General features: G+C 40.7%; 1 protein-coding gene across 5 annotated transcripts in view; it reads right to left on the reverse strand.

Moving 5' to 3' along the window:
• The window catches only part of ZDHHC6 (zinc finger DHHC-type palmitoyltransferase 6), a 762509-nt gene that overhangs the window by 437808 nt on the left and 302402 nt on the right, over window positions 1-22299 (reverse strand). For all 5 annotated transcript variants that reach the window (XM_044055851.1, XM_044055850.1, XM_044055847.1 and 2 more), the window contains exon 4: window positions 12149-12308. In XM_044055851.1, coding sequence (XP_043911786.1) covers window positions 12149-12308 — 160 coding nt within the window. The remainder of the gene's footprint in view (window positions 1-12148; window positions 12309-22299) is intronic.

Consider the following 22299-nt stretch of genomic DNA (forward strand, 5'->3'; position numbering starts at 1 on the left):
TCCCTATGAGGTATCTGTTTCCCACAAGAAATACAGTTATTCACTTTTTCTGACATCCGGTTAAATACTGAGGCAAGAAAAAACCAAAATATTCCCCAACGGGGTACTTAGCCAACTTTGATTCGGTCTGAAACTCTGACTTCAGAAACTTTCAGAACGCCAACCTGCACTCGCAAAATTGCTTCTGCATCAGACCATGCGGCAAAAAAGACTGAGGATATGACGTCGGTCATGCGCATTAGTACCCTGACGTACTGACGTCAGTCTAATGCGCCCTGACCGACGTCAGCCATATACTTTGGTATTCGGGCCGACTGGACAGCGGACTACCCAATAGTTAGGACTGCAGCAATGTGGAATGAAGAACATCTCCACTCCTTGCAAGCCTTCCTCTCCCTAGAGAATGTAGACATCTGTGTACTAATGGGCATATGGTTTAAAGTCACAGAGAGTACCTCAGCAATCCAAGGTTATAATGCCTTTCACACCTTTAGACCATCTACTGCAAAGGAGAGAACTAACTGAGGAGGAGTCTCAGTTTATATTAAAAATAACCTCCCAGTCAAACTAAAGTGCATCACCCACCGGAACTCATACTTTTGCAACTCACCATAAACGGGGAGTCAACCCATATCCCTGCAACCTATGGGTCCTCCTCCATGTCCCAAGAAACCCATACTACCTGTCTAAATGTGATACAGTCCTTCACCGTTCAACCCAATATGATATTCATGGGGGATCTTATCTACCCTGTTGTTAATACCAAATTCCTGGAAAAGTTGGTCCATTCTCCATCCAAGGGTGCAAACATCATTGATCCTGTACTCACAAACATGGGGAGGGCCAATGTTCCTCACCCAATGTAATGTCTTTGCTCATCAGATTTGACCATAAAGCAGTATCACTTGAAATAAAAATTAAATCATGAGATCCAGTGAAACCAAAAACCTTCAGGAACTATTTCAAGGCTAATGTTGTTTTACCAAGCAACACCTTGGCTAAATTCTAAGCACCCCCTAAGCCAGTAAACACCACAGCATATTTTGAGCTACTTACAAAATCTCTATTCAGCCATACTGATAGCTGTATAGAACAAGCTGTGCCCACTCAGACAAACTCAAAAGGCAAGCCACCTTGGTGGAATCACAATATCAATCAGTTATACAAAAAAAAAAAAAAAACTTCTTCACCAAAAGTAGGAGGAACTAAGTCATACATAATAAAAGCCCCCTGACCAGTCTACACAGGCAGCTAAGAGCATTAATTAAAACTTTAAAAGGCTAAATTTTTAGAAAAAAATAGCTTCTTAGAGAAGGGACAACCACAAAGCTATCTACAGCTATGTAAGTAACCTCAGGGGAAACGCACAACAATGAGCGGACCTTATTGTAAATGGCATCACCCACAATGAACCGGAGGCCACTGCAAACCCTTTGGCTGACAAGTTTATCCCACATTTCTTCCCCCACTTCCCCTGACAATCCACAGAAAATACCACAATCCCCTCAACCATTACTAGGTAACAGGTCATCAATGCACTTTCTAAGGCCAAAAATACTACATTGATGGATCCCAAAAACATCCCAGGGATGTTCAATAAATAGTATGAAACACGATACAACCACTGGTCTGGGTAACTACAGGCCCATAAATCTTAACAGCCTCATATGTAATGCCATGGAAAGAATCGGCATAGACATGATAAATGAGGACATAGGTAACCTGCAAATGCTAGATCCATCACAGTTTGGCTTTGTTAAGGGAAGGTCATGCCTATTTAATCTGGTGGACTTTTTTGACAGGGTCACCAAAGCACTGGATGAAGGTAAGATTGTACAGACGCTTATCCTGACCTGGCAAGGCTTTTGATACACTATCCCACTCAAGCATTATAGACAAGAACACTAATTTACGTACAAACCCTTTACAATCCACTGGACAGCCAACTGACTCACTGACAGGACACAGGAGGTCAAAACAGGTGAGGCCACCTCCACCAAGGGGCCAGTTACTAGCAGTGTACCCCAGGGCTGCATACTAGGTCAGCTCCTTTTTGGCATCTATTTCTCTGAAATAAAAGCAAATGTTGAAGGTTTATGACCAGGTTTGCAGACGACTGCAAGTTGGGGGTTATCACTGACTTCCCTGCAGACACTAGCATTTTTCAAGAATGTCCATCTCTGACTAACAAATGGTGCCAAAGCCATGGTCTTAAACTCAGTGCTAAGAAATGCATAACTGTACCCTTTGGGAAGTCAAATATTACGGCTAGTAATATAATGATAATAATCACAGTATATATAATAATAATGATAATATGCCCCTAATAGTTGATCCAGTGGTCAGGAAGCTGGGTATGCACTTAGGGTCTATATTACATGACTGAACGTTAAGGTGATGGAACACCTAACCATCGACCCATAAATGTCAAACCCTTAAAACCGTGAATGGCCATTTACGCAAATTTTTTCCCTGGGAAAAATATTGCTTGGCCGTAGGAAACAAAACAAACCTTTAAACACTATCAAATGGGTGGGGGGTGAACACCCTCCGATGTGGGAGGCTGTGCATCCCACACCCCCCTAACTAAATATACCAACTCAAAAGATCACTCTACATTGGGGAAAAGGTTAAGTTACCAATGACAGCCAAGCAAATTTTTTCCCAGGGAAAAATTTGTGTAAATGACTGTTCGCAATTGTCAGAGTTCAACATTTATGGGTCGACATTCAGGTGTTCAATCACCTAAACGTTCGATCACATAATACAGACCCCGCACGTAGACAGTAGCCTTGCCTTCGATCACCACACGGCTACAGTGGTGAGGAAATCCTTTCTGTTGCATAACTTATAAGTAAGGGCATAGCATCTAGGTCCAAAGAGTATTATCCCACTGTACTCTGCCCTATCAGACTATTCAAAGAGTGCAATGCTTCATTTGGTATGTACCTGATGAGGCATATGCAGCAATGAGAGCAACCTCAGAGGCACCTTACAAAAAGAATACAAGGCGTACCAAACCTGCCTTATGCAGAGTGCCTTAAAGCCCCTTCCCTCTATTCAGTCTCCTATAGATTGCTGAAGTGTGATCTATGCCTGGCTTATACTTATAAATCCCCTACATATTCATAAGTCAAAGAGTACCAGAAATACAAGATCTATGGACCTAAATTTTGTCAGTGACTTAAAACAAAACATGCTGGAGAGACCAATATGTGCCCCAGAGACTGTACCTCCTATGGAACAGGCTACAAATCCACCTTGTGAAACTGCTGTTCGTCTATTACCAAGTTTAAGCGAAACCTAGACCAGTGGATGGGGAACAGAAAATTTACACTGGGTCTGGCACCCATGTCCCTTTTGGACAGAGGTAGCTTATAAAAGCCTAGCTCTCACTGTCCTGTTCAGAAACAGGACATCATTATTCTTTCATAAAAATTTGGCTACACTTAGAAAGCCCCCCCCCCCCCACCCAGGTCATTAGCCTAGTAACAACGTATGAATCTATGAAAAGAAGTAAGATTGTATGTTAATGTTATTTTGATTAGCAGAATGGATTTAAGGTGTTTAGATAATATTTGAGTCATTGGGTCCTTGCACACAGTTTGCACTAATTCTGCCAATGTTTCTGGGACTTCAAACCACCACAGGACTGCCCAAAATCAGCTTTCTTTGGACCTTATCATATGCTTTCTCCAAGTTTAGGAATACCCAGATGGACTCCTTTCTCATCGCTAGCTTCTTCTTAACTATCTGACTCACTGCAAACGCTGGGTCAGTTGTGCTGCACTCTGATATGAATATAAACTGCTCATCTTCCATCTTATTTTCTACTACTTTGCAGATTCGTTTTTCAATCATCCTCTCCAGAATTTTCATGCAGTGTGAAAGGAGTTTGATACCTGTATACTGTCCACAGTTGTGAATGTCCTGTTTGTTCTTGAACGTTGGCACTAATATGCTAATTCTCCAGTCATCTGGGATGCACATTTCTCTCCATATTGCTATGAGTACTCTTAGGAGCCATTTCTTCCCCATCTCATCCAACATCTTTATCATATCTGCTGTGACCTTATCTGAGTCTGCTACTTTCCCTGACTATTTTCCTTGGTGCTGTTCTTATTTCTTCTGTGGTGGGCTGTTCCTCTTCTCTCACTGCAGGCGTATCTGGGGCAGTATTGCTTCTATGGGACTTTCTTCATTCAGAAGCTGTTGAAGTACTCCTTCCATCTGCCCTTGATGTTCTATAGACTGGTAAGCAGCTTCATACTGGCACCCCTTATTAAAGGTGTCTATCTTCTTCATCTGTCTTTGCCTTGCAATCTGATAGTTTCTTTCCAGAAGCTGGTAGAGTGCCTCAGATGCCTTGTTCTTTGCTATTTCAACTCCGCTCTTAGCCTCCTTGTTATCTAACCAGCATTCTTTAGTAGCCTTGTCCGTCTTTTCTATCTCCCACGTTTTCCTGCACTCCTTTCTTTTGATGACCTACTGGACTTCTGCATTCCACCACCAGCTTTCCTTATGTACCTTATTTGCTTGGCCACATACCTGTTCTGCAGTATTCACACATTCTGTTTTTAGGTGCTGCCATTTTTTTTTCAACTCCATCTATTTCCTATTCTTCGTCAGGTACTAAAAGTACTTGAGCAATGCACTGAATTGTTGTGCTCTCTCTCTCCCCCTCCAGTCGACTTCCAGGTCTTCAGCCTGGTCTTCATTGACCTTGGAGCTTTTTTTGACCACTGCTTCCAGCTGACTATGGCAACCAGTGGTTTATGCTGTGAGATGACCATTTCACTGGGGATAACTCTGCAATCACAGATTCTATCCCAGTGCCCTTTCCTTACTGGGAAGGAGCCTACCCGAGTTGCATGTTAGACAGTTTTTTATGCGATCTTGTGATTGCCTCTCTTTCAGAACCATGTGTTGGCTGCCATCAAACCATTTGCCAGACAGCAGTCTAGAATGGCCTCTCCTCCTTTACACCTAGGCACTCTTCGTACCCTGTCCTGTTTGACCTGATATGTGCATTCAAGTCACCCAGCATCAACACCAATTCAAGCTGTACTGCTTTATCTAGTAGGTCCTGCAACTTGCACTCTTGTCCTCACTATCACAACCCTGCTGTGGTGCACAGGCTGAGACTATAAATACTGCTGTTTCATAACAATGGAGTCTGATTGCCACGAGTGTCACTAATTTGGATGACATCCCTCACCATCTTCTGAAGCCTCTCCCTCACCACAATTCTCACACCATTTCTATCCTGTCCCCCTCCTGAGTAGTAGACTCTGAATTCCAAGCCAAATGTCTTTGCTGCACTGCCCTTCCACCTTGCGTCCTGTTAACATAGGATGCCCAGCCTCCTCCTTACCATCATGTCATCCACTCCCAGGCTGCATCCTGTCAGCAATCCTATGCAGAGTGTAGCAATTCTTAGTTCACGTTTGGCAGGTTGAATGGTTTCGCTCAACAGAGCTACCCCAGGTAACCAAAGCTGGACAGCTGGATACTGGCCATCCAGTACCTTGTTGACCAATGGCTGCTGGGCTTTATGTTGGGCACACCCTAGCCAATAGGGCAGTACCACCATTAGCATGGGTCCTCAACCCAGTCATCACCAGCAAACACCCATGTTAATTTGGTGACACTGGTCAACACATCCATATTTCCTAGAGCCATATTTTACACTACTGAGTGGCAGGAGAGTGTAATCTGTGGTCCTGCATACCACAGTAGATGCATAAAGAAGGTGTTCTATATAACTTTTCCCCGTGTAAGGCACCATCTAAAGTCTGTGCTGCTGCCCACAACTCCATTCATGGGTGAGTTTGAGATGGAAACACTCAGCATGTTTTTGGAGGTAGGAGGAACCCCAGAACATGCAAACTCCATACAGGCATTGGCCAGAGGTCAAGATCAAACCTTGTACCACATGCATGAGAGGTGAAGACATTAACCGTTATGCCAACTAGTCTCATCACGTGTTTTTGTTATCTTTTATTAAATATGGTTAGTATAGACAATATATAAATGTGTGCAAGCCCCACCTCACCCACCACACAGCAAAGATGATTCTGATTTGCATGCTGAACATGTGTTTCACCTGTGTTGATTTATGTGTTAACCAGTTTCTGTTTTGATATGTTTATAACCAGGTCCTGCTTTATCACAAGTGTAACTGTTATGTCAGTGCTTCTATACTGGACTGCAACAGCTATGCCAATTTTTAATGTGCTGACCTGCAACAGTAACAAAATTGGTGCATCAAAGGTCTGACTGTCAAATGTGTGTTCAGATGACATACTGTATTTCTCATCTTTCTGGCCTGGGTTGTGGCTGAAAATGGTCCTCAGAAAAGTTAACAAATGAAATAAATAAATATCCAGCACCAACTGGCTTGTTGTGGTACTTCACAGGTTTTTACTAAACTTATGTCCATAAAATTAAGTTGACCTTCTCCACATATCCACAGTGAACACTTCTGATCACCCATCCAGTCATCCAGACTGGTCTTAAAGGATACTATGGAAACACTCTTCATGACTGGCAAGGGCAGCCTATTCCAAAAATGGGTGATACGCTGGGTTAAGTATCTGTCACACCATCTGATGGTACTGATGTGGTAATCAGGTCAATACAGCAATCACAGAAATAACCTTTGAAGGATGGTCCTAAATAGTAAAGATACAACTGCTGGATACTTAGCACAGCTGGGGAAGCCAAATCTGTTTGATATTTCAAGATCCTTCTCAGTGTATAAGGGGATTTCATTTTCCAGAGCGGCTACCCTGAAAGATGGCATAATGGCTAAGGACAGGAATCATAAAAGCTCTCCACTGTGGTCAATGAATGAATGCTTCCTTCCTTAGAGAGCAGCAGATCTTGGAAGGTCTGCCCAAAGAAGATATTCCCAGAAAGATATTATCCAGGATGACTCCTTCATGGAGAAAAGCATAACCCACACCATCTTAGTCAGGCAGGCACCTCATCTTTGTCCCTTAATCACTGCATAAGCACAGTCAAAAGTTACTTCAGGTCACAAGGGACCCACTGTATAAGCAAAGATTAATGGCCTTGATCAGCTTCTCCTCAACACATAATTATGGGATGCTCAAAGCTTTATCACTACCTGAATAACAACGCAGGGCTGGAAGTTGGAAAAATACTTGGAGGGATTCTAAGCCTCAGTATGGATGAGAAAATCCTCTTCTCACCTTACCCAGGTTTTAGACTTCTTACAAGGGAGAAAGCTAAGCAACATGCTCTTGTCTATGACACCTCTGTCAGACTGAAAAACTCACAAAGCAGTTAGCTCTAAGATGCATAAAGAGAGTCTCATACTACTCAGTTTGAGCTTTGTAGAAGACATCATCATCATTCTTGTAATGAAAGAATGCTGCAGTTAGATGCTTTCAGGCTTGCAAAAATGGCATCACTGAGTATGAGCTCCAAAGGGGGAATGGGCTCAGTGGTGCTAATCCTACAAAATCATTAAGCCATTTCTAGCCAGAAGGCCCAGGATTACCTGAAAGAGCTGCAGGGAGAAAAGGCCTCTACTATCAGATGCAGAGATAAGGGTCACTGAATCTTCAAGGCCCCCTTCCCAAGGCACAAGGGGGAAGTGAAAAAACTTCTCCAAGACCAAGCTTGCAGGGAATGGAGAGGCCATACCAGGTACTATGTAGTATGTCAAATGTGAAATTGCAAGCACAAAAAGAAGAGGCCACAGTTTCATATGGCCATTTCTGCCAAAAGAAGAAAGAGCACAAGAAAAGCATGTATGAAGCCTAGCAACAGTCAATGTGCGTTTCCAAGGACTGCACTCCTGCACCAATTAGAACAGATTCCAGGTACTTCACCACCTCCATCTTATGAGAGGCAAGCTACAGCAGATGTTTTTCCCTTTTGTGTCTTTGGATGGCCAGTCTAAATGATCATCACTTTTTATTATTTTAAAATTACGTTCCTGTTTCAGGAAGTAGTGGCAAAGCCAGTGCAGCTCTATGCTTAGGAGGTGTTGGCTACACAAACACTTTGATGGCTCACACAGTACAAGAATATGGGACATGCTGCCTTCTATAGCCAGCGTCAGTCCTTGCATCCAAACTGTGAGAGATGGACCAAAACAATGGTGGCCATAAGTTAAGCAAAATCTCTAATGCAGCATATAACATGATTACATGTGCCAAGAGGGCTGTACTCCTCCACATGGGAGCTGAAGAGAAAAACAGCAAAATTAGCATGAGCAACATCCCAACTTTACACAAATTGAGGTGGACTCTAAATATCAAATCATCATTTAATTTATTACGCTGCGCCCCATGTTCAATACACAACTCCTTCATAAGAATTAACACGGTAGCTCTGACAATGGTCTCAATATTTCCCAGAAACTGTAGCCCAACTGTTAGCCAAAAATACAAACAACAAAGCATTTTCCTTCATCCCAGTTATCTATACCCTCATTTGATCTTACACATGTATTACCTTAGTGCCAGGCTCTAAAGTTCAAACATACTTACTTTAAGCTTTTAATCAGTTAGAGAAGCTTATTTTACACTTCACTTTTTCTGCACAAATGTTACGGATTCCCTGCCAACAAAACAACACAGACATTTACAAGCATATGTCTTAGCCTAAACATAATAAGCTAAGGTGGGCATTAACCTAGTACGAACCTATAAAACATTATCATTTATACTGAAAAACGGAAACACTGTTGTTCCGACAAAACGATCAAGGAAGAAAGTTTTGTACATCAACAAAAGCAGCATACTCAGAAAAAAAACAGAGTGGGAAAATTATGTTACAGAAGAAAAGGACTATAATTGGTGTAGTCAGAGAAACATGGCAAATGGATAAATGGAAGCTGAATACACTGTGGCTAAACAATTTAGCAAGCATGGAAGTGGTGCAGCAGTTTGTGTAAAGGAAGGCAATATTACATTATTAGGAAAACAATTTAAAATGATTAGGGACAAAAACAAAAGAAAATGATTAGGGATAAAGACAAAGGATACATCAATACAGCTGAAAATGCATGGCTGTTTCGGACACTGTTTGTGGTGTGTGGATCTATCTCTTGAGGTTTCACAATGAGATAAATGTGATGCAACTTACAAACATGGAAATAAGGTAACAGACACACAGTACTTAACAGTGATTTTAATATAATACCATTTGTAGACCTGAACTTCAAGCTTAAACTTTGTTAAGGGCTAGTTAAAGTCACTTCTGCACCTATGACCAAAAAAATAAAATAAAGCTAAGAGAGACTCAGATCAGAGGATAAAATGGTACTGAGTTAATACTCATAAACATAGGTTCATAGGTTGGTACTAGGCTATCAGCCCAAGGGCCTATACAAGCCTAGCCATAACAATTCCCTGGCTATTTCTTCCCACACTATTTGCTTCCTTGTACCCCTGTCTAGCAGGGCAACTGACGTGATTCCCGGAGTGAATTTCCTTTCTCCCATCCAATCGTCAAGGTTCCTTTTGAAGAGGGCCAAAGAGGCACTCTGCTTGACATGTATGGGCAATCTATTCCAGAGACAGAACTAAAAAGTTAAAAGCAGCACATCTTGACCTCTGGTTTATGATATTGATCATGGCAACATACAGAAAAATATGCAAGTACAAAATCAAAAATTGCATGAAGTTGTTGCTATCACAAGTAAAAAGGAAGGCGTGTAAAAGGGGGTGAAATAATAGATATAATTCAACAGGGAAGGTCAAGAAGGAAAATTAAGAAAGTACTATCCGTATAGGAAAGAAAAAATATGTAGAATGAAAAAATTAAAAAAAAGAAAACTTTATGAAGAATTTGTAGGCATTAAAAAAGCTTAGGGTGGAAAAACACTGACAATAAGAAACTTAGAAGAGCAATAGGAGAGAATACTTGGATTCTGGCTACCACTAAACAAGATGATTTGAAAAAGATTTTTGGCAATTATAACAGAAAAGTAACTGGGAAAAAGAACTACCACTTACATGGCATAAAAGAAGAGAGTGAAAGAACGACATTAAGAATACTAGGCCTTTTACAAATCGGTATTGGTCATATGCCTATACCAGTTAGTATAACTGGACAGCAGGAGTGATCTGGTCCCACTAAAACTACTGACACAATGTTGAACAATATATCAAATGTGAAAACTTCAAGTGCCACCAAGTGTGATGGTAAATCAAATTTTGGCAAATCAACTTATAACAATAATGATTTGAGTTTATCCTTTTCAGATATACTGTTAAGTCTTTTTAATGAAGTTCTTAAAACTAGACTGGTTTCTGTGAAATGAAAATATGATTTGCTCCCACCTATAAAGACAAGTATTCTAAAGCTGAGATATATTATAAACCAGTAAGTTTACTCGGTTGTATGGAGAAGCTGTACAAATGGTGTCAGTAGATCTCCAACAGTACAACATGGAACTTCTGTGCCTAGATGATGAAAGGGAGGCAATGCGGGTATAAAGCAGTCCTGGGATTCATTAACACCTACACTAAGTGTACACCTTCTGTGTGAACAGATAACACAAGCATAACTCACACTTTCTTCCTCCTAATTTTAGTCTTCCTTCTGATTTTCTTGCAGCTTTAAATACTGAGGGGGATGCATAAAGGTTACCACAAAGTGTAGACTACATGTACATTTGCTGTAATCTTTCTGAGTAACTAGAAAGTGCAAGAAATATGGTAGGGATGTTCTTGAATACAGATCTTGTATACTTTGCGTAGGTGTTACATATAGAGAACAAAACACAGGCTAATGCAATTAATCTTAATTTTATCAAAGTGCTGAATATGGCACAAAACATACTGATGGATAACACGAGATCCCTGAAAACAAATCTATATCTGATTAAAACAGGGCCTTAGTTTTTGGATTCCCCATTTATATTGGTGAATGAAAGAAAATAAATACAGAAGCACCTCGAGGTTCTTCTTTTATCTGTACAATGGATATGCAGGTCCATCCAGAAACCTGAATGATCAAATACATAAATGATGACTAAAATCAGGTCTAGCAAGACTAAAATGATTAACTACAAAAACAAAAAAAAAATGTAGAATTTGGTAAGTATGCTATATATATATATATATATATATATATATATATATATATATATATATATACACATATATATATACACATATATATATATATATATATATATATATATATATATATATAATATATACTGACTATAATGTGGATAATGAAAATATTTTGTCTCAGAGAAGTATAAAGATTTAGGCAAACTAAATCTCAACTTTCACCCAACTAAGACGGTATTTGCAGATAAACAACCAAATTAACCTGCTATAATTTGAGATCCACTGGATGTAGGAAAGCAAGCATTTTGATTCCCTAGTTCAACACATCCATCAGAAAGTGGCTACTCCATATGAAACCTGTATCAATTTAAATAAAATTGATCAAATAAATAGAAAAGGTATAATGTACTGACATAACAAGAAAATGGCAGTTGTCAAAGCTTTACCATATAATGACAAGTAACAGAGGTTAAGGCGATTTTATAAACTAAAATTAGGTCTTCACATTTAATAATTAAACAGATTCTTGTATAGTAGATCCACCTGTTAAACTGAAGGATGATGAAATGTTGTTGCAAATGGTATTATGTATTATACCTACTAAACAAAGGTGCTTTAATACAAGGCTAGCAGCAGACTAAAACAAATCAGACTAGGTTGAGAACAGCTAATACAATGAATGTCATCAAATTATTACTAGATTAATGTAAGTATGATTTCAAGAATTTGTAAAAGCTATACAGAAAAAGAGGATGCATCACACATCACCCTAACTTGCATGTTAAACATTAAGCCTATTTTATGAATTTTTTCTCAAAATTTGAACTAAGAAAATGCTTCCATTTTTTACAAGAAACCTTAAGCTCCTCGCGTGGAGACGGGGTACAGATGGCTATCTGAGTAATAATCTAGAATTTCTGAGTTACAAAGGGCAGAAGAACTAAATATTAAATAACAACAGCCACTCAAAATAATACCAAGAAAGGAAATGAACCACCATGCAGAAAGTGATGCATGAAGAGGGATCATCTCACCCATTACAAAAATGATACCTCTAAGTTTCGATTCAGTTAAACATTTCTTACTCTGTCGTGCAGCTGTGTATACATCGTCATAATAAAAATGAAGGCGGCGTGAATGCAGCCAAGTGGTGCTAAGAGCAGAAACAGTGTGAAGTAGGCATGGTTGTGATGGCCGCAGCAATTGTTGATCCATGGACAGTGATGATCCATCTTCATGACACACCTAAAGTAAATAAAGGATGGGTTAATGCACTAACACTGAAATGATAATAGTCTTCATTAATACAGATAAATAACTAAACAAAAAAAAAACAATCCCAGTCAAACAAAACGATCTTCCCTCTCCAGAAGTACAGTAATAAGAAAAGATTATTATGTGCAGCACACATATATAACTGCTCTACAGATAGGAGAACCTTTTGATTTCTTCTCACTTTTTAAATTTAAAACCCAAAATACTTGTACTCCCCTCATCTACTGTCTTTCACTTGGGCTCCCCCCTCTGTCTCATTCTTTCAACCTGCTTTTTCCCCACTTTTACTGACTATATGCTATCAAAAGTGGAGCTTTTTCCACCTCCCCACCTCTCATTCTTTCATAAGTGTTCCACACAAAAACTGTGACGGCTTTCTTCTTCTCCTCCTCCTCCCCCCGTCTGCTACACCTATCACTTTTTTTACTGCAGAGTTCCACAATTTGCATTATTAACTATATGTATTCTTATGCATTTCCCACGCTACAAAGCTATATATTCACAGTCTGTACAATCACTTTGACCAGTGTCTTAACTCTTGCTTACAACTCATACAACACACCAATATTTCCTTCTAGATGTGTTCACTCCAAACAACGTATCCACATATGTGACCACCATGTGTTCCTATGTGTAGGGCAGCTACAGAAGTCTGTTTCTGGAATTTCAGTAAAACTCCCTGCTTCTCAAACTCAACAATTCAGGATCTAAATCCAGTAATATTCATCCCACCTTTCTGAGACTTACAGCTGAAAAAACTGCTAAACTCCTTGCTCATATCCTTAACCTCTCTCTCACCTCAGGGATTATCCCACCAGCATTCAAGCATGCAGCTAGAATCTCTCTACCTAAGACCACTTCTCCTATTTCTACCCTGTGCCTTATTACCAAAATATTTTAAAAACTTTTCGCAAGCAACTACTTAAGCACATTAACAGCTATGGCCTGTTATGTGATGCACAGCATGGCTTTCACAATGCCTTCAGTACTTTTACTGCCCTGATAATGGCCACAGATGCCAGTTATTGAAACCTGAATTGAATGAGTGACTTTTTACTGAAGCTCTCTCTGTTGAGAAAAGTGCTTTTGAAATAGTCAACCACAGCCTTCTCAACAAACTTAAAGGACTCAACTTTGGGGTAATGCTGTTTGCTGACTTTGCAGCTATCTAAAAGACAGAATCAAGTCCATGGCTATGTCTCATCTACTGCTGGTACCGGTGTACAGCAAGGGTCTGTGCTAGGTCATCTCATCTTCTCTTCTCTTTGTTAATAATCTTCCCCTAGAATTACCAAATCTTAAATTAATAATGTATGCAGATAATATGCTGCTCCTGCAATCCAGTACTGGCCACTCTGACGTGCAAACCAAATTACAGAATGATTTCACTCAGGGCACCTGGGTCCACTTCTACCAAGCGACTAATTAAACCCAAGAAAAAAACAGTGTTTGCCTCAGTCAGTAAATCAACCACTATTCCTCCTATTTTTTTAACAGATCTTAATGGGAACATAATATCCAATGTCACTGAACAGAGGTACATAGGCCTAATAGTTGAACCTACCCTTTCCTTTACCACACATACAGATTTTGCAACAAATAAAGTCTGCACTCAATTAAAACTTGGTTACAAAATCTGTTACCTCCTTTCACTCACTGCTCACAGGTCCACTGCTATAAACATTTTAATACCCAAACTTGAATATGGCCCTCTGTTTCTCATTATGCATTCAGCCCACAATACTCACAGAATGCAGACTGCTGAAAATAAAATCTGCACATTCATTCTATTAACAGATCCCCAGATGCACCATTGCAATTTACTAAAAAATTCCAAATAGTTTTCAATGCCTCACACGGCTACACCTCTTCCAAGTACTTAATTTACAAGGTGGTAAAACACAGTCACTACCCTTCTGTAAGCATAAAACTACCTATACAAGACAACCCTTATGTACTCAGAAGTACACAGGACAACAGCTTCTCTCTAGTACACCGTCCATTTAAAACTGCTGTAGGAGAGAGAGCCTTCTCTAGACTGACATCTACCTGGAACCACCTGCCTACAGACATCAAAAATCTAGAAAACTTTAAAAGCTTGAAAGGTGTGCTTAGAAAGCATCTCTTTACTCAATCTACCTACAAATGCCTACAACTGCTACCATTACACTAACTTACCAACCTATATCATGAATAATAGGATATATTTAAATAAACTTGTCTCGCCCTCAATGTGTCATCATGTATGCAAATATTGCATATGCATATTGCAGTTTATGTATTATGTATGACTGCACTGTATTTTATGCAAATCTTAGCTTGCACTTTGTATATACATTTTTTTCTCAATGCACTCTGGATGATCTTTTAATCTTACCCTATCTGCATTAAATTTTACCATTGTGTTCTGAATTTTGCTACGTCCTAATTTTGTATATAATATCACTGACAACACCATGATGCATTTTCTGCTCTTTCAGCTTGGGTTGTGGCTGAAAATGGTCAGAAGACCAGTCCACTTACTTGGTGAGCAAATAGTAAATAAATAAACAAACTGACTGTTTATGTAATCAGTTGGTGAGATGTAGAGCTGTACTTCTTTGGTGCTAATATAACTTACTTAAACAGCATGATACTGCTGTTGATAACTGTATTTTGGAGTTAATGTTGTTGTCTTTCGGCTTTTCCCGGTTAGGGGTCGCCACAATGGAACTACAGTCCGCTAATGATTGGCAGTTGATTTTCACGAACGCTGAGGTGCCAGCTCGATGTTCAACCTTCAATGAAGGCACGCCCATTTACGCATGTCTTTCGAACGCCCACCCAACAGTGGGAAGGACATGCAGACTCCACACAGAAGGCACTCCCTGCACTCCAGTCAGGAATCGAACGGGAGAACCTCTTGCAGTGAGGCAACAATGCTACCGCGGGATTAATGTTGTTCATATATCATTTTACTCTTGCCACTGTGATCTTCCTGGAGCTATTCTCCCGAGGGCTCATATACTTTGTCCTTCTGCTGAGATAGAAAGAGTCCTTTGGGAATTCAGCATACAGGTCACACAGTTCTCAGCCATGAAGATCAGGGTGGCAAAGGTGTAAATTTTCTTCCCCAAATGGTCAGACACCCTATTTTTCCTATCTCTGGGGATTTGGGCTTGGTTGGAGTTCCACATGACTTCTTGTTGCCCATGGAGACCACAGCTAGATCAGCTGCTGGGGTATTGTACAAATACTTACAGGAGTCCAAGGCCCTACAGAAATAGGTAGGATTTGTGGGCAGGGGAATAGGCATCTGCCTGCACAGATGCATTGCTGAACGAATCAGTAGCACGTGGAATAATTACAAGTTTAGGTTCTAGTAGCCCTAGAAACTACCAGCATCTCTTCTAGGCTTCCAAGTAGTCCATAGATTCACACTTGAAATGGTCTTTCATTCTATTTAGGTTATCTCTGAATGAGAAACCCTCTGGTGGGGACGTGGAGGGTAAGGTGTCCATGTCACAGAAAGCAGGGGGAAAACAGCAACTGTCCAGCATAAGCCAGTTTACAGACCTCAGAATATGAAGAATCAATCATCATGGAGGATGGTTCCCTCTTCCTTTTTGGCTGTACAGTGCTAACACTGATGGATGGCCTGTGAGTGGCTGAAAATTCTTAAAGGAAAACCGCATCCAAAAACTGTTTTTTCAGCATACCTTGTACACTTCTACATTACTAATATCTCTGCATCGTAAGCGTCTATCATTATTTTTTTTCTAATTTGCTACACCCCAAAATACCCAGAATGGGGGCTGTCAAGAGTAACATGGTTTTATTTTAAAGTCAAAGCCTTTGCCTTCCTGATGTCATTTTACAGGGACAAAGAGAAATTCCTTTGATGATAGGATCGTTTACTGTGGTTTTCTCTCTCATTAGCTTACAGCAGTACTGTAACTGCCTACTTTTGACGGTCAGCACCAATCCGCATTTTAGTTTGCTTCCTTTGATTTTCATCAGTGGCCATCTCTGATACAGCATTTTAAGTTCTGGAAAGGCAACTTGACATTTACATGGAGTTCTCCTTTACAGAAAACCATGAGGTTCTGCACCAGTCTCTTCAGTTCTTAGAAGGAAGCCTTGGTGGAAGAAGGGGTGGAGGTTTGGCAAGTTTGGACTGAGGCAAGAGAGGGAATATCAGAGGTTTGGGCATCTTGGGCCTGTTCTTATGGGTGGCAACCCCACTTGAAACTTCCAGTCATGGGGAGGCACCAATGACTGATATGGGAACCATGGATGTCCTCACAATCAAAAACAGAGGGTTTACTGTCCTCACCCTCAATAACTAGTATAAAGTGTCAGAACCCGAATGTCCATAGAGAGATGCACATGCTAATCCATATCTGCAAGACTTTGGATTGGATAGACATGTTTTTTTTCCAATACCCTGGTAGCCTCCTGACATTACCAGAGGCCTTGATCCTGTTATGCATCCAGGAAGGGGACTGTAAAATGGACCTAATGCCCTTTAGCCTCAGGGGTGGGTCTTGTGGCTTAATTATGTCATCTGCTCCCAGGTGTCCCTTCTCACATAAGTGCTTCTCTTTGTGTTTTTAGGTGGGACATCAGACAATAACCCAGCAGATGCCACAGCAGTCCTTGTCAAGATGTGCAGTCTTGTCATCATCAAGTAATCTTGGACATTTTTCATGCACCATTTGATGGTCTTCTGACTGAACCTCAGACAATGTGATAAAGAGCCAATTTCATGCTCTGTGTCCAAAAAATAAACGGTGACTATGAAAGCCCTGATGTGAAATTTGTTGTATGCAAGAAATATACTTAGCCACTTTAGAAACTGACATCATACCTGACATCTAATAACTAACACTTCATACTAAATGCAGCAATAATTATCATAAAGTCAATACACAAATTACACAAATCAATAAAGTACAGTTTCCTAATGGGTCCAGCCATCCATCCAAAACCCTCTTTTCCCCATTTTTGCAGATGAGGTCAGGGTGTCACTTCAATAATGACAATCGTCTAGAGCCAAGTTTACAATGCCAGGTTGCTAGCCCTGCTGCAGTAGTTCTTTGACACCACACACTCACATACACACCTATGGCCAATTTAGTGTGTATAATCCACCTACTTCATGTCTTTGAAATTTGGAAGGAAACTGGAGCACCTGGAGGAAACCCACGTGAACACAGGAAGGGCATGTAGACTCCACACAGCAGGCACTTCAGTATAGAATCAAACCAGGGAACATCTTGCTGTGAGGTGACACCACCAACTGCTGTGCCACTTATCTGAATTCTGGAAGGCAGGCTAACCAGACATACTAAGTACTCATATCAACTACAGATTATTCCCTTCACAAACAGTGGTAAGGCAGAACTGAAGATGGCACAGTGGATCTCTCTGTTATACCATGGCTGTCCTTAAGTCCATATAAGGAGAGGGCACACACCCTGTAAAGAGGGGGAAGGGGAAGAGCTCTGAAGTTAGGAAGGACATCCAACTTTCTGCAGCAGAACCCCTAAGAGTTAACACTACTACATCTCTGAATTTCTGAACAACAAGAAGGATATCAGCTAGATGTACAAGACGGTTTTGGAATGGAAACCACAGATCTAATTGACAAAATCAGCTAGATAACAGAGAAAAAGCAAGGGAATTGTAGATAAATATTTACCTCGCTTTGTTGACTACCCTACTGCCTTTGAATGTGTGGACCATAACAAATTATGGCAAGTTCTTTGAGAAATGGAATACTGGTTTACCTTACCTGCTTCCTGAGGAAAAGGCATGTAGAACAAGAAACAGAACCAAATATGGAATAAATGAAAATTATGTACTTACTGTAATGGCAGACTCTCGTATACCAGTCCATCCGATACAACACATGGGTCCCTCCAGCCACTTGTCTGATCTAACTCGCAGAAACAGTGCTCCAGCTTCGAGCCCATTCAAGAATTTCTCTTCCGATAATGCATCTCTTTCCCTAGTTACCTCAGATAGTACAGTTGTGCCAAGGATAGCCTAATGTCCAGCCAACATACCAAAGCCTTCATACCTTCCCAGTGTCATACATCCTATGCACAAGGGGTAAGGTGCATATGTGACATACGGACACCTAATCCTCAGAAATGAAGTGCTCCAGGAGAACTAGGGCATCCCTAGAGAAACAATCACATGCCCATCCAGGCAGGGAAAAAGGAAAAGATAAGGATGCAAGAAAAAAAACCTCTGCCAGCGACAGGATAACAGAAAAATAAAAATGGGTAGGACAGAAGGACCGACTACTGCATGGGTGAGAAGGAGGACATCTACATTTATGATAAAATCTTACACCATGTGCTTCCTTAGGACTGTTGCAGTATTTTTTACACCTAGGAAAGAGCAAAAGCTACTGCAAAGTATGGGAGGAGGAAGGCAGAGAAGAGCCCTCCACAAACCCATGAAGGATACTCCTACCAAATCCAGCCCTGGTCCCTGAAATGACATACAACTTATAATGCTTGGTAATAGTGTGGACAGAAGACCAATTAGTGGCTTCCATGATGAATCTAGTATCCAGACCCTTGAAAAAAGCATGAGAAGAGCCTACTCCCCTGGTTGAATGAGCAGAAACAGAAAAGAGAAGCTGTTTGCCATAAAAAGAACAACAAAAGAAATGGCCTTAGAGATCCGGAGGAGATTGTTCGCTTAGACACTGCCACATCCAATTTCTTATCATGAAAAGAAACAAAAAGTTGCTCAGATTTTCTGATGCATTTTGTCTGAGATGCCTCTATAAATCCAAGGCCTGTAGTACCTTCTCACTTCTAGATCATGGAAAACGAAAAAAGGAGAGACGAAGACTAGACTGATTCAACGGCAAATCAATCAACTTGGGCATAAAAAGCTAGTACAAAGAAACACCCTGCTCTTGGAAAAAGCAAAAAATGGAGGAACCAGCATGAGGGCTTAGAGTTCAGAAACTCTCTTGGCAGAAGTAAGAGCCACCAACAATACAGTCTTCCAAGTACAATGCTGCAGACAAGAAAAGGCAGGCTCAAAAGGGGACTGAGTCAATTGTTCAAGAAAAAAAACTCAATGTCCCAAGGAGGAGGAAGAGGAATCAGCTTTCTTAGGGGCATGATATAAAGGATTCCTTTTAAGAATTCTTTGACTTCAAAACTAGAAGCAAAAGGTGGACTCGAAGGCAGACGGGCAGAGGCTGCCAAATGAGCTTTAACAGAAATATATGCCAAACCAGTAATGAGCAATTTACACAAAGAAAAAAATCATACGGACCCCCACAGAAAAAGGGTCCTAGTCATTCATGCTTCAGACAGCAAATAGAAAATGTCTTCCATTTAGTCACATAAGCCTTTCTAGTAGTGGGTTTTCTGGCCTCCTACAAAACCCAAAACACGTCCGCTGAAAAATGGTGCCTGAAGGGAATCAATACCCTATCATCCAAAAGTGTCAGTTGAAGAGTGGGCAAGTGAAAGTGAATGGAAGACCCCCCTGTCTTGTGTGAGAAGATCAATCCATTAAGGTAACTTATGATGATTGCCCTTGGACAGGTGAAAGAGAATGGGGGACCAGTGCTGTCTGGGCTAAAAGAGAGTCACAAGCAAAATTCTGGATATGTTCCACATGATCTTGTGCAAGACCCTGGGAAGCAGAGGAAGAGGAGGACAAGGGTAAAGGATAAGCATGGAAATCTGGAAAAGAGCCAAAGAAGTGGTCTGTTCAGAGGGGAGGCAAAAACATCTACTTGAGGAGTAGCCCAGTGATGGATGATGTCCAGCAATACCTTTCTGTGAAGCATTCATTCGTAAGGATGTGTCCTGGACTTACTCAGACAGTCTGCCACTTGGCTGTGCTCTGAAGGGATGTAAACCACCTAAAGAACCAAGTGATGGTGGACTACAAAATCCTAAGCCTGAACAGCCAGCCTGCAAAGTAGATAAGAATTTGTACCACCCCCCCCCCCTTAATGTACCACATGACTGCGGTATTGCCTGTAAAAACCTTTAAAGGACCTGGGAGCCAAAGTGAGTGAAAGGCCTGAAGAGCTAGGATAAGAGCCCTCATCTCTTTCGTATACTGATGTGGTCTGGCATCTATTGCTGGGACCAAAGACCTAAACTTTAAGGATGTTGGAAGAAGCTCCCCAACCTCGATCAGATGCATCTGTGTACAGCTCTTGAGTAGGAAGATGAACCTGAAAAGGCAGAGCTGAACTTAGAGTTATCTGCAAAATCCACCAGCAAAGTCTGAGTTTGAGACAGGTAAAACAGGGACTGGAAACTCCAGAGGGTAACAGTGCTGGACCCAAAAAGTCCTGAGATACCACTTTAATTTCCTCATATGGAGCTTAGTAGAAAGAACCATGATAATGGTGAATGCCATGAACTACAGGGCTCAGAGAAATTCCCTTGCAGGAAGGATTGGAAAAGGAAGAAGGGACTGGAAATATGCAAACAGAGGATCCTGGGAAACGGAAGGGAAGACAACATCGGGATAGTTTGAATCCTGCAACCCACAAACACTTGACCTGACAGGGAGTCAACATGGACATTTTGAGATTGAGGGTGAATCCCATACCATGCAGGAGAAGTATAGCAAAGTGTATATTCTGAAGCAGAAGCTGCTGAGAGGGAGCTTGAATCAGAAGGTTATCCATATAAGGGAATACTTGAATTCCGTGAATTCTGCAGAAAGCTGCTACAGACACCAGGCATTTGGTAAATAAGCTTGGAGTTGCAGAAAGACCAAAAGGCAAAGCAGAAAACTGATAATGAATGGAAGAAACAGAGAAAAATAAAATATCCCTGAAGAGAGGGTGAATAGGAACATGGAGATAAGTGTCTTTCAATTCCAGGGAGACCAGGAAAGCGTGGGGAAATAAAAGAGGGAAAAGTGTCTCAAAGAGACAACATCATAAAGGATGGAACCTTGAGAAAGCTGTTCTGATAGGACAGGTCTAGAATGGGCCTCCACAACCCCTCCGTCCCGAAAACCAAAAACATTCTGGAATAAAAACCTGTTCCCTGTTGAGACAAGGGAATAGACTGTATGGTTCTCTGTTTTACCAAATACCACAGGATCCAGAGGAAAAAGATGGATCTGGCAAGGAGTAGGTTGAGAAAGGCCAGAAAATGGAGGAAGGGAGTTCCAAGCCATAAAATCACCTTACTGAATGATGGAGAGAACCCAGGAATCTGTTAATCTGTTACCAAACAAGGAAGGGGAAGTAAAGGGTTAGCCTGAGAGACAGAGAACTTATCTGAGTGGAAGGGGGATGCTGGAATGTCAAGAGGCAGATGCATCAGGAAAATAATTTTTTTTGGCCTCTAGAACTCTGAATGGGTTTATCTAGGAAAATCCACTCAGAAGCCTACTTACTTCTAGCAGGTTATCTAGACTGTAAATGGATAAAAGAAGATTTTGAAGGATAGTTCCTCTGAAACTTGGGTACAGGAGAAACAAAAATTTGTTTGAGGTCCTGCATAACCTTGGTATTATCCTGCAGGGTTGTAAACAATTTTGCAATAGCAGTGTCAAAACAATTCTGTTGTCTAAGAGGGGATGTTACCAATAGGACAGAAGCAGCTGAATTAGAACGGATAATTAGAATGAGAGCTACAATGGGGAAGGGGCTCAATGATTAGACTTCCATAAAGCCAGTTTTACAGGCAAGGAACTTAGTAAGATGACAAATTGGATTTATGGTTTTAAATTTTAATTGTCTTGTTAATGCTTTTAATTGATTGTAAACTATATAGGAGTTTTTATTGGTTGGAATATATTTTAAATACCAAAGTACAGAAATGTGTTGTCTGATGAAGTGGCAAAACTTGTCGCAAAAGCGCTCATCATTAAAAGTTTATTTTTTCTGGATATTGGCTGTGGTTTAGTTCTACTATATTTTTTACTAATGTATACATACCTTTAATTCATATTGTATACCATTTAT

This window comes from Protopterus annectens, chromosome 14.part0, assembly GCF_019279795.1.
Source record: "Protopterus annectens isolate FY-2018-M chromosome 14.part0, PAN1.0, whole genome shotgun sequence".
In the NCBI taxonomy this organism is placed as follows: Eukaryota; Metazoa; Chordata; order Ceratodontiformes; family Protopteridae; genus Protopterus; species Protopterus annectens.